The sequence below is a fragment of the Clupea harengus genome, chromosome 12, assembly GCF_900700415.2.
Source record: "Clupea harengus chromosome 12, Ch_v2.0.2, whole genome shotgun sequence".
NCBI lineage: Eukaryota > Metazoa > Chordata > Actinopteri > Clupeiformes > Clupeidae > Clupea > Clupea harengus.
Window position 1 is genome coordinate 25,012,349 of NC_045163.1, and position 13,835 is coordinate 25,026,183.

General features: G+C 44.2%; 1 protein-coding gene and 1 long non-coding RNA gene across 5 annotated transcripts in view; one reads left to right on the top strand and one right to left on the bottom strand.

Moving 5' to 3' along the window:
* The window catches only part of rai14 (retinoic acid induced 14), a 41,815-nt gene that overhangs the window by 8,889 nt on the left and 19,091 nt on the right, over positions 1-13,835 (bottom strand). For 3 of the 4 annotated variants that reach the window (XM_031577164.2, XM_031577163.2, XM_042709391.1), the window contains exons 5-11: positions 13,525-13,589; positions 11,064-11,121; positions 10,136-10,206; positions 2,150-2,256; positions 1,574-1,761; positions 1,167-1,195; positions 548-637 (exon numbers count right to left, since the gene is read on the bottom strand). In XM_031577164.2, coding sequence (XP_031433024.1) covers positions 548-637; positions 1,167-1,195; positions 1,574-1,761; positions 2,150-2,256; positions 10,136-10,206; positions 11,064-11,121; positions 13,525-13,589 — 608 coding nt within the window. The remainder of the gene's footprint in view (positions 1-547; positions 638-1,166; positions 1,196-1,573; positions 1,762-2,149; positions 2,257-10,135; positions 10,207-11,063; positions 11,122-13,524; positions 13,590-13,835) is intronic. The other variant, XM_031577165.2, reaches the window with a different exon arrangement.
* On the top strand, positions 6,981-7,233 carry LOC122133347. The gene is made up of 2 exons (XR_006152702.1): positions 6,981-7,103; positions 7,134-7,233. It is a non-coding gene; the product is annotated as an uncharacterized LOC122133347 (long non-coding RNA).

Here is a 13,835-nt window from a genome sequence, read left to right on the forward strand (position 1 = left end):
CTGAGAGCCAGAAGAGTTATTTTGTGAACGCGTGAGTCAAGAGTATTTAAACACACACACACACACACACACACACACACACACACACACAGACACACACTTAAACTGAGGCACAGGAGAAGGGAAATACCTGGGATGGTTTAGATAATCACAAACACACAAACAAAGGCCTACGTACGCCGGGCACTGGCCTTGACAGTCAAAACAAAAAAAAGACTGGGACTCTCTGAAAGCTCTCAAGAGTCAAAGACTTTGAAGCAACAGAAAGACGAGGTGAACAAGGCACAGAATACAAAACTCCATCTTGTTGATTTAAACACAGCAACAGAAAAATAACAGCTTCTTGAAATCTTGCAAAAAAAAAAAAAAAAAAAAAAAAAGTATATATATATATTTCAAAACATTACATCATCTGCGATCTCAACTCCAAACGAGAGTTGATGCAGGGATGAGCAAAGGAAACTTTGAAGATGAACCACACAGACATCAGACAAACAGATACCCAGACACAAGGAGACGCACGAGCAGACGGGTAGGTGGTCTTTACCTGCGTCGGACTAATGGGAGGAGGAGGAGGTGCTTTTCGTTTTTTAGGGGTTGCGCTTCTGTCGTCATTTACCCTAGCAGCTTGATCATGCTGAAGGGGAGTGAGGGAGAGAGGGAGAAGGGGGGGGGAAAGGGGAGAGAAAGAGCAAAGGGATAGAGAGAGAGCAAGTGGAGAGAGATAAGAGACAGAGGTGTGCTCTTTAGTATGGTTAGTGAAAGAGGTGGGAAAACCAACCTGAAGGGGTTGATCAGTGCAGAGAGCAGACAGTGCTTCTAAAGAGCATCCTGTGGTCTCTAATGTGGTTATCACATGCTCATGCATGTGTGGCTCAGAGTGCGTCGCGTGAGTCTCGTGAGTGTCACGAGTCTCACGGAGAAGAAAAGGAGATCTCAGGCATGTTTCTACTGCAAACACTTCTGGCTCCAGTGCTACTGGATGCTCAGGCACAGACAGAGATTGGAGATTGGTCATTGGCTGAGAACACACACACACACACTAGAACCTACAAGCGCTGTTGCAATGCTGTTGCATCTTTCTCAAGGCCGAGCAGCAGAGTCTTGATAACCTGAATGGCTGAATGGCCACTTAAAAAAAGAAAATGAACGAGGCAAATGCCTACCTGTGGAGTCTTCGGAGGAGTCTTCTTCTCTGCAAGGATGAGAGGGGACATATGTTTGTTTTCATCTCAATTGCATACGGAACTTTTTTATCTTTGCACTTAGCAAAACAGAAGCCTTTGAAGTGAGACCTAGTCACCAGAAGGTGGCAATGTTTGGCTGAGGAGGAAGCAATAGGCTGCATAGATGTTATATCATTTTCCACCACTAGGTGGAAAAAATGGAACGTGTATCAGGAGAGGATTGAATAATAAAACACCTTTTAGTCAGAAGGAAAACGTATGTTTGGTGCAGACAATATTGCATAAACTTTACATCAATTCAGTACATTGTCAATATCCAACATGAATATTTCCGGAATATTCCACTTTGGGAAGGCTGCTGGTGAGTGGGACCAACCGCTCCGTACCTGGGTCGGCTTGCAGCCTCTGAAGAGCGGAGTTGAGGACGTTCCAGACCTCGGCGCTGCCAGAGAGCTTGGCGTAGTGCAGCACGTTGTGGCCCAGGGAGTCGGTGACCCGGAGGTCAGCTCCGCGCTGGACCAGGACCTGAACGGCCGCCACGCAGCTGCTCTCACTGGCCAGCATCACCGCAGTCCTGAGGGGGAGGAGAGGGGAGGCCGGAGTCAGACAGGCCGCAGCGTGATGGAGACACGGATAGGGGCTTCACTGGGCCGAGCATCAAACATCAAAGCCAGTGCAAAGCTCTAGGTATCAGGGGAGGATGGCTAATGAAGTTCAGGGTAGGATAACTCATGTGGAGGTCTTTTGCTGTAGTCTGTTTGTGAGCCTGTTGTGGCCGTTAGTCTGATGTTAGTAAGTAATTGGGGTTCAATCTTTTGTATGTAAAGTATGTAAATGATATTATCGGCACTGGGACATCTGTAAAACAACGACAAATAACCAAAATGTAAAAAAAAAAAAAAACATTAAAAAGTCAAGGCTGGCACGTATTTCAAACTCCTAGGTGGCAGCTGAGATCCTACCTGCCATTCTTGTCGCGAGCGTTGACCTCCGACCCCCACTCCACCAGGGTGCCGCACACATCTGCATGAGCATGCCTGGCTGACAACAGCAGTGGTGTGAAGCCCTCCTGGAAACAGAACACACACACACACACACACACACACACACACACACACACAGAGAGAGAAAGAGAGCGTTCTTATGATGCAACTCAATTTTTTTTGTGTATTTCCCTTTTTTGTCCTTTTGTTTGTATCTTTCGCGAATCAGTGTTCAAACGTGCATCACTGGGCTGCTGCTTGTCGTGGGTATTCCCCGTCATGTTGCCGCTTTGTCTTTCCAACCGATCCAATTCTCCTTCACTAGCTCAAAATGCTATTGTACAACAGCTGTGTAATTACACAACCCATCTTTGAGCGCTCAGAGATAATTAGTAGATGCCTTTTCATTTCGAACTCCATTTATGGGCAAAAGGAGCTTGTCAAAAGACAGCACCACCATGTCAGCAAAGAGTTCAACAATGCACACACTCTAATTAACGCGGGCAAAGGCCTAACATTGTGGTCTGGACTTCACATACAGGGACACAAAAGGGAGTTGCTTTAAAAAGCCCTTGGCTGGCTATCCTGTCTTTCCATGGTGCTCTGACAGAACTGGATCTCATCTCCTCACTGCTCACCCCACCCCCACCCCCCTCAAACATACCAGGATATACACACACACACACACACACACACACACACACACACACACACACACACACACACACACATCAGCAGCAGCAGGTCACTGGGTGCTGGCTAATTAGCCTGGTCCAGGAAACTGACACCTCATCAAAATGAGATTTTAGTCTGCATTAGCAGGCCTCGCGCCCCAGCCCGTGCTCCTATACCCAGCAGCACACTGACGCCTGGATCGTTACTCCAAGCGAACAATTAAGGGTTTCTTCTTCTTCTCCCCATTCCCTCCCTCTTTCCTTCCTTCCTTCCTTCCTTCCTTCCTTCTTTTCTGTGCGAGTCAATGATCCCTTAAAAGAGCCCCCTGTCTGGGCTCAGCGTTCATCTGGGTCACCGCTAAAGCGTGTCTTCAGGACGGCCCAGCGCACTGACTTAGTCACAAATTCCACTGACGTTAATATAAACCGAGCACGTATCATTCTCTGGCCGGCCTTTTCTAGGGGACGTATTCTGAAATGCTGATCACCACCCCAGCTTTGATAACATGGTGAGGATTCTATCAGTGAGCTGTGAAAAGAGCCAGGCCCTGTTGAGCGGTATTTGTACAGCGCACTCAGTGTCCAAACTGACGTGTGTGTGTGTGTGTGTGTGTGTGTGTGTGACCTGTGTGTTTAAGTGTCAGCTATTGGCAGTCATGTAGTGCGCGGCCGAGAGAAAATACTCCCTGGCGCCGCCGCAAATACTTCATGTGTTCACACTGTTTCACGACACGTTTCTCAACACATACCAGTGGTGGTAAACATGGCAGCCGCTAATTCCCTCAAACTTTGCATTTATACAAAACAGGAACCGTGTTGGAAAACTTTCTTATGCAAAGGAATAAAAGCGGGAAACAATAAACGGAATAAAAATAGGTGAATAATTCCTTTATTATATAACAGTCCTATCTGAAGTAAGGTGAGATCAGCAAGTGCGGGAGCCATGGCGTCAGATAATACAGTGCCAGGGTGACTAATTTAACAACCGACGCCTCAGCCATCTGTAATGCTAGCAGTGTGCTGGAGATGCCAAGGAATGCTATGGTTACTGTTTAAACCAATAGAGAGGGAGGGTGAACGGGTGCTTTGACAAGTTATTTTCAGAGGTGTGTGTGTGTGTGTGTGTGTGTGTGTGTGTGTGTGTGTGTGTGTGTGAGAGACTGTAGGACAGCACACTGCACTGACCTTACCCCACTGATTTTCTCCTTTGCAGTGAGCTGTACTCTGTTTGACTGCATTGAATCTAGAAGTGTGTTCAATATGACCGCCACATAAACAGAGAATGAGCAACAATTAAGCAAAATTGACCGGATATTTTCCGTTCCAAGAAGTGTGTTATCTTGATTGATTAAGTCTTTGGCAATAATAGACTACAATGTTTGTTGTATGTCTTATTCTGAGTGAAAATGTAAGAACTATAGCACTGTGGATCTGGTGGCTATACAGTGATAGGGTGTGAAGCAGTACGCGAGTTATGTTCTGTGATTAAGAGACCTGTCTAGTGAGTACGAGGATGAGTGTGACTTCATAACAGATATATTCTTGTCTAAATTCGAGCATTTCGTGAAATGTACATGTACACAATATTATCTTCATTGTATGACTGTACTTGGCATTTATTTACAAAATTTAGAAAAATATGGTATGTCCATAAAATCTAGGATTATAAGTTGAATATGTTTGAATACTAGGGGTGGGAATCTCTTGGCACCTCACGATTCGATTTGATTCCGATTCAGAGGTCAACGATTCGATTCTAAACCGATTCTCGATTCTAAACCGATTATCGATTATCAATTCTAAACCGATAAAACGATTATCGATGCATCTCGATTTTTAAAACATTTGAGTTTGCTACTCAGAGTCTCAAATCACTTCCTACTTTGTGTTTGATAATTAAAGAAAACCAACAGATCTATTTTTTTATTAGAGAAAAAGTGTGTCCTTGTCACAATTATGACTTTCTATGAACAATGCAATAATCGATGCAGCTTGCATTTCAACACAAAATGAATGTGTAAAAAAATAAAAAAATAAAAAAAATATTATTATTATTTTTTTTTTAATTTTATTAAAAAATCGATTATGAAATTTTCTGAATCGAGACAGAATCGTTCTAGAGAGAATCGAGAGAAATCGAAAAATCGATTTTTCCCCCCACCCCTATTGAATACAATAGCAAATGTACAGTGATTGCAACATAAATGCCTACAAGTATCGACAGGGACAGGGGTATACACTATCATAATAAGAAGTTTAAATATAGCTGCAAGCAGCAGTAACCGGGGCCCAAGCAGATGGTGTGCACTGCCCCGAATAGTATGATTTGACCCCTCCAACAAGTGATAGAGAAGTTGAACGAAAGGATTTAAAGACGAAATGATTTTTGAAGATTGACCAAACCATGACAGGAGGAACAAAGGACGACATGTCTAGGCAATCTCCACTGTGGGCTGCTGCTGCTGCTGCTGCTGCTGCTGCAGTTCTTCCACCTGATCTACCTGCAAAAACCCTCTGCTTACAGCTGCCCATTGCCACCTGATGTACCTGCAGAAACCCTGTGCTTACAGCTGCCCACTCCCACCACACTGCTCTGCACAAATCCAACTCTGCTTATAATGCATACTCTATGCCATCCTCTGCTTATAATGCATACTGTATGCATCCTCTGCTTATAATGCATACTGTATGCCATCCTCTGCTTATAATGCATACTGTATGCCATCCTCTGCTTATAATGCACACTGTATGCCATCCTCTGCTTATAATGCATACTGTATGCCATCCTATTTACCCATAATATAAACAATTGCCATCACTCGCATAGTTTTCTGATCCATTGATCTGCTTATCCTTATAATAGTCACACTGTATACCCACTAACCTGTTCTACAACCAATACTTCGCATGGTGGCTCTCTCCATTTTTGTATCCACTATTAATTCTGTATATTTCATGTATATACAGTACCTTCCACTATGTTTCAAAGAATCATGTATGCATCATGTGCATCATGTACACATGTCTGGAAATATAACGATATATGTTATATCCTCTGTTATGTGTATGACTCCACTTGCTCCTGATTCTCTCCTCTCTTCAGCCCCCCCCCCCCCACCCAACCCAACCCCTTCCTTCTCCACCTCTATCTCCCTACCTGAGCAGATGGTTCTGCTCAAGGCTCCCTACCCGAGCAGATGAGTCCCACCTTCGAGCTGTTCTGCTCAAGGCTTCTTCCTGTTAAAAGGGAGCCTTTTTTTCCTTGCCCCAGGGGATTCAGGCTATGGGCTCTGTAAAGCGCCTAGAGACAATTTTAGTAATTACCGGCGCTTTAGAAATAACACTTAATTAAACCGAATTGAATACTGTAGTGACATTCGCTGATGTCATGAAGATTGGCCATTCACATGGATGATTCACCTAGTTCCCGTCTCTGACGCATCAACCCATTCAGTGCCTGCAGTCGATTCTCGCAGTGGGGGGCTGTTAATGTTTACAAAAGGAGAAGTAATCGACTACCGGCACTTAATGGTTTGCCAAGTCAGAGCCCGGAAGAAATGTGTCAGTTGCAGTGCCCCCGTGTAGGACATTTGGTATGCGTGGTGACGCAGGGTGTCAAATCTTCTGATTACATTTACATTTAGTCATTTAGCAGACGCTTTTATCCAAAGCGACTTACATATGTGCGACTTACAATGTATACACATTTTTACATTTACACTGATGGCACACTGCACATCAGGAGCAATTAGGGGTTCAGTGTCTTGCTCAAGGACGCTTCGACAGGGAATCGAACTAGCAACCTTCTGCTTACTTAACGACTTCTTTACCTCCTGTACCACTGTCGCCTTCACTGTGATGTTTGAACCTTTACATCACAAGATAATGGCTAGTGAAGTAGTTTTTTTGTGTGAACATTATTCCCAAGGCGATGCCACTCACATATGAATTGTAATGAGCTAAGGGTAATGTACCTCCTACAGGCCAGCTTGCCATTAAAATGTCATATTTTTTGGCAAAATGGCTTTTGAGCGATTGCCTAAAACCTGCTTTGACCCACTTCAGTGGGCAGAGGGAAACTTAGGGACATACACCTTCTTCTAAACCTTCTGAAGTCTCATGTGGACTGGCAAACTGTATGAAAAAGGTGGAAGAAGAAAAAAGAAAAAACGATATGACCGCCCGCCTGCGTACAGCAGGAGCCATGATAAGAGACCTCTAACTACATGACCTCTAACTGCATGACCCTACAACAGCAGGTCTCCTACAGCATGACTCTACAACAGCAGGTCTCCTACAGCATGACCCAAACAACAGCAATGTTTAAATAAACTACACATAACTTGCATAACTCCTGGTTAAATAAAGGTTAAATAAAAAATAAAAAAACACAGCATCATTCAGGTGCCCTATTTAGTATCAAAGCGGACAGTTTCCAAATAAAAGACCCAACCACAGTGATGTGTTCCTGAAATATACTGTACACAGTTTAAAGAACAAAGCTTTTCCTTTTCAAAGAGACTCCTAAGAGGGCTTGTCCATTACAGGGCCAATCTCTTTAAGGTCAGGCCAAAACAATGAGACTTGGAATAGACCGTGCTTCTCTTGTTTGGAAGCTGGCGGACATTGCTACGCAAGTCCGTTTGTTTGAGATCATGATTTATAAAAGCAATAAATGAAATATTTTAGGTGTTTGGTTTCATTATCTGTCAAGTTGAATTTTGTGAGTCATGAACGTGAGACTGCAGCGTTGGATCAGGCCATCTGGAGCAGTGCAGAAATGAGGTAATACACGCTCGCATTAGTACGTTTAAGGAGAACATGGCCACTGATAACTGCACTGTAAACATTCGGTTCACGGACAACGGAGATTTTTCATACATTCACTTCAAGACGTAGACATATAGGCATGTCAATATTAACAAGTTGGCATATCCAACATCCCTCCAAACAGAAGATGAGAATGAGTTCCAGATGCAGAAGCTGTACTCTCAGAGGGTGGACCAGCCCCTTCATAACGAGGCCTTTGGCCTGGCCTCCGCCAGCCAGCCAGCCAGCGAGCGAGCCAGACTCCAAGACTGTTCTCTCCTCACCCCTCGCAAACCGGTGCCAAATATTTCACCACAATGAGATGCAGAGAACCGCGTCGGCCTGGCAGGGCAGCAGGCACTTATCAGTGCTTATGTCTGCCGCCAGTGCCGTTTGATCACCAGGTGCCTCCCCGCACACAGAGCAAATGAAGATTAAGTGGCTCTTTTATCCGCGGGGGAGTCAAAGCGCCATTCTTCTCGTGTGGTGTGCAGATCCGCAGCGACGGCTGGTAGTGTGTGGGTGTGGGTGTGTGTGTGTGTGTGTGTGTGTGTGTGTGTGTGTGTGTGTGTGTGTGTGTGTGTGTGTGTGTGTGTGTCAGGGATAACTAGGGCTGTGGAGGAGAGCTGAGGGGAGGAGAAAAAGGGGTGTTTGTCTGGGAGCAGGTCCTCGATCAGATGGGGGATGAGGCGGGCAGAACAGAAAGGCATCTCAAGTAGTCTTTACACAGGCCTCGAGAGAGCCAATTTACAGAGCCACATTGCTCAATGCTTGTGATCTGTGAACCGTACTCCTTTTGCCATCGTGCTACAAGGGGTCTTCACATCCCCCCACACTGAACAGCAGGAGAGCGCTGACAGGGTCAAACCTCTATTGATTGACCTGAAGCTCTCACTAATAGGGGTGGCTTTCTCTGTGCACATCTCGGTGCACGTGACGAAATGTCTATTTGTCTTTTAATCGATTCATTTAACCCCGTGATTTCAAATCAACCATGACTATTTGTGGGAGAAAACAATCATTTTTTTGGGTGCAATTTCCAGAGGAAAAAGTAAGCACAGTACAATATAATGAAATAGAAAACTATGACAAAGTGAGATCTATGGCCTGTTCCTGTGGGAAAGACTTCCTGTCACTTTGTTATGTCGCTTAGCAGTGACAATCAGCAGCTGCTGAGCCAAGTGTCAGGCCTGTGACTAGTTAAGAGATCTCTCTCATTTTACCCAGCCTCATCTCTTTCAATTGCTTTTTTTCCCAGCCTCTCTCTCTCTCTCTCTCTCTCTCTCTCTCTCTCTCTCTCTCTCTCTCTCTCTCTCTCTCTCTCTCTCTCTCTCTCTCTCTCTCTCTCTCTCTCTCTCTCTCTCTCTCTCTCTCTCTCTCTCTCTCTCTCTCTCTCTCTCTCTCTCTCTCTCTCTCTCTCTCTCTCTCTCTCTCTCTCTCTCTCTCTCTCTCTCTCTCTCTCTCTCTCTCTCTCTCTCTCTCTCTGCGGGCTTTCTTTCAGCCTCTTCTTCGCTCGGAGCGAGCCCAGCTTGGTACTTTAGGAGTAGAAAGATGCCTTTTCCCTTCCTTCCTCAGATGATGGGAACCAATTAAGAGGAGCTCAAGCATATCAATGTTTCCCCACAAACTTGGAGCTCACAAAAGGACAGCAACTATGACTCAGAATTCACTCCCACAAAAACAAAAAAACCAACACCTCGAGATAAATGATGAATCATACTGATATGGGAAAATATTCTAATCGTAAACCAGCAGAGTCTGATTAGTATTAGCCAACATACAGGGTAAATGAACTCAAATGAAGAAGTGTTTATAGTGACGGAGCATTCCTCCAGTCATTACCCACTGTCGAGTTTGTGTATATACCCACTTGTGGCACCGAGAGAGCAAGACAGCGCGTAATAGTCCCTGTACGAGCACAACAGCCACGAGTCTGCCAGAGTTAATTGAAGTAAACAGGCGTGTTTCAACTGTAGCTGGCACCGAGCTCCCAAAAGTAGCCTGCAGCAATCTGAACGAGAGCTTTAGAGCATGAAGCCTTATGGGAAAAATAAAGAAAACACACACCATTAAACCATACGGAGAGGAGAGGGAAGAAAAAAAAACAAAAGAAAAAAAATGATTGGCCTTTCACAGAGACCTCAAACCACTGTCAAAATGAGTTCAATCACCGTAACCTCAACACACAGCCGGCGAGGGAGAGGGCTGTGCTGTTTAAGGCACACTGCAATTGGTCGTGCACTACATACAGACAGCCCCTCGAATGACTGCCTCGGGCATGCTTAGGGAAAATCTATAACATAGAAGAAATGGATACCATCTAGTTGGCCTCAATGTGAACAGCAATTAAGCTACCCACTGAGAGAATTAGTCACAAGAAAGTGCAAAAGGCGTTACTGACATGGCTTCAAGACCATATCTGAGAGATGTGGACGTGTGTAGCACACAGATGATGAGAGCTGCAACAGCGTGGAGCACTCACCGCATCCTTGAGGTTCACTGGACACTTGTGCTCACACAGGAGCTGAACAATTGGGAGGTTTCCACAGGCAGCTGGAAAGGGAGAGAAAGCAGCATTAAAAAAATAAAAATAAACACTACTCCAGCCCAGACCTCCCCTGATGTAAACAAAGTCTATCAAAACAGCATTACTTTTTCGAAATGGCTTGATGTAAATTGTTCAGTACGCCAGCAGAGATGACCAACAATGATCACCCCAGATAATGACTCAAAATGGACACAAAATGGACACTCAACAGCATTTATCCTCAATCAGCACAGATGGGGGGGGGAAAGAGCATGTTCCCCTTTAAAAGGTCTAGATTAGGACCAGCACGGCGCTCCGTAATGCTTAACATAGGGGGCAGCCTTCATCATTAGCCTTGACTGACGCACAAAAATGGCACTGTCCTCTCAAAAACAAAAACAAATTGTGGTTCAATTTTGACATAATGACAGCTTGCTAGATGCTACGTCAAATGCCATAGGAAGCAATTGAAAGCATTCATTGTAGCTTGACTGGAAAGGTTGTTTGGGGACAAGGCTGATCTGAAGTGACAGTACATTCTACCACTTAGCCACAAGGTTCATTGAATCACAACCTGTTAAATAAATAAATAAATAAACAAAGCAAACCCAAATATTGATTTAAAAAAACAATCAAAGTAACTGAAACTGTCAAGCCCCCTAGGCATCCGTTTAAATCATATAAAACTAAAAACATTAAAACACAATGCCATAATGCAATCATGAGCCCATCACAGCAATAGAGTTCTGCAATAACCTGCAGAAACAACATAGCCAGCCTGCCAGCTCAACCATAACAGACAGTGTACTGAATCATTGTGTACATGTACACTTTGTGTATGTATGCAATAAAGACTGAACACGCATTGCATTTTTCTCCCTACCTGCATGGTGCAGAGCTGTTTTCCCTGAGCCGTCAGGAGCATCCACCACACTCTTACTCTGGGAAGGGAAGGGAAGGGACAGACATGTTAGCATCCACCACACTCTTACTCTGGGAAGGGAAGGGAAGGGACAGTCATTTTATAGTTGCATACGACTTTCACTGACTTTGACCACTATCAACTACATACAGCAGAACACCAAGATCAGGGGTTTGATTGCCAAGGTAGCCAATATACTGATATGTGGAATTGTGACCTTCACTGTCCAATATAGTAGATAGTATATAGATATCTGTGACCTTCACTGTACAACTAAGTATAATATAATAATGCAAAATAGTATAGTGCAATAATTTAATAAAAGTAATACATCTTATTTCGATATAAAATAGATGCAAGCATTAACATTCATTTAATATGTTTGACTTCCTCCATCCCGATACATACACTACCCCATTGTCTGGAGACAATGTCAAATGACCACAGCAAGCCCTTTTTCTGGCGCACGGCTGGTAGTCAGCGACGTGCCGTAGCTTCTGAGCAGCGTGTCAAGCCAGTGTTCACGCACCGATCGGCACAATGCCTTCATTTGACAGGCATGGGCAGAGAGAATGGAGGGGATGTATTAAACCTGACAATGGAGGCCAGTGGGAATGATGATGATGGCGCCCTGTGAACTGGTCGCTGCAGAGGCTTCCCAGCGGGTCATACAAATGGACGTCTACATGTGAAGGGGGGGGGGGGGGGGGTCGTCTTTTGAACATGCGCACACACACTGTCAGTCATTGCATTTTTTCTTTTTAATCTGAAATCTGTGTCAACCCCGAAGTTTGGTTTCGATTAGCTCAAACTTGTCTAATTATCACAAGAGCTGATAGGCTGTAATTAGCTTTTTTTTATCAGATTTGTCTTTAGGCTGGTAAATACACCTAATAATTATAGCAAGAGGGAAAGGTCCCCCCGATCACATGGAAGGGCCACATAATTAGCTGTAGGTGCTCAATCTAATCTCATCTTCCAATACCTTGAGTCCTCCACCAGTAACACTCATTCTCATCACTCATGTAGACGCATCAGAACTTCCCTCCTGATTACACATCACCTTTCTAAACATATTTATACTATATATACACACACACACAAAAGTCAGATATAACAATGTCAGTTATTTTATTTTGTAGTTATAGTAGTATAGTTTTTGCATTCTACTTTAGTTGTATATAAAAAATTTAAAATACCTGACAATTCTTCTCTAATGCCCCTAAATACTAAAATGACTACCGGTATACACCATTTATGATGTACATTAGTTTCAATGCTACCACACACAAAATGAGTTCCAGCTTTGTCTACAACCCTTAAAAAACACTTAAAGAGTGACCCAGTCTATGATCTTGGTGGAGGTGGAGTTGTGAAGTGAGTACACCTCTAGCTGATATTTAGACATGCGCTTGGTAAATTAGTTCATCTGTGACCCCCCCCCCCCCCCCCCCTTATGCTACAGAAGCAGCAATAACCCTCTGAGCCAGTTAAGAAAACTCTCAGTGATGTATGTATGCAATGTACTCTACACTATAATACAAAATAGCCTGACCTTTTCCCAAAAGACCATTCTTCCGGTCACAGCTTTCATCTATAATAATGAACTCTAATGCCCCTCATCCAATCTTGAAGGTTTCTTACTGTGGGAGAGGGGGAAGTATCAAGTCATGTGCAGAGGCTGCTGCTACTGCTGTGCCATGCTGGAGTCAGCAGACAGGAAGGGGACATGATGCTGCTCACCGACTCTGATCACAAGTGCGGGCTCTAGCACGCCGTGGGCACGCCAAGGGCACGGGGGAAGCAGCTGACAGGCCAGTGGACACGGCAGAGACGATTCTCTCCTCACAGCGGCACCAGTGGACTTAAAAAAAAGTGATCCAGTTGGCGCTTGTGCTTTTTCTTTTTCTTCCATCAGCTATTTAGTTTAGTGTTTTAAGTGCGCTTAAGTACAGAGAAGGGAACACATTTCTCTATAAGAAATAGTTCGGAATAGTTCTCTATTAGAATTGAACCGGTGACCAGTGCTAATCAAATTTATCTGTCTACAGCTGGTGCAATCAGTCCACTTCTTGGGCTTAAAGGGTTACGTAAATACTAATTTCAGTAGTTGCTAGGCATCAAGTTCACTTTGCCCAATTTGAGAGACTGACGTACAGCACTGACAATAACATTTCCAGAGAGAGAGAGAGAGAGGGGCAGCACAGCAGGAACTGATGTAGTTAGATTAGCATAACTGTGCTACGAGGCCTGTGCTCGGGCATGGAATCTCAATTTTCAGTCTCCCTTTCATCTCCTTCTGGAACATTCTCAAGCAGCACACTGAAGGAGGCTGCAAGGCCTTTCAAATGTAATATTCATTTCCACTCAAGTGAAAGCACACATTGTACATGGTAGCAAAGGTGTGAAAATCTTGAAATACCTGTATCAATTTTTTGGCACAGTCCTGGTGATTGTTTTTGGCAGCAAGGTGTAAAGCGGTAAAACCTACAGGATTAAAAACAGAAGGGGAGAGAGAGAGGTGGGAAGAGAGACTTAGTCAAGAGGAGTTTCAATTGTATGTCCTACCAGGAGAAGTACTTCAGAAAATAACTTCATCGACAAGGAATTTATTTTTCCTCCTCAGACACCGACAGAGAGGGAGATAAGCGTGAGGTAGAAAGAGGCAAGTTAGAGTGAGAGAGAGAGAGAGAAAGAGAGAGAGAGAGAGAGAGAGAGACATGGACACGCAGA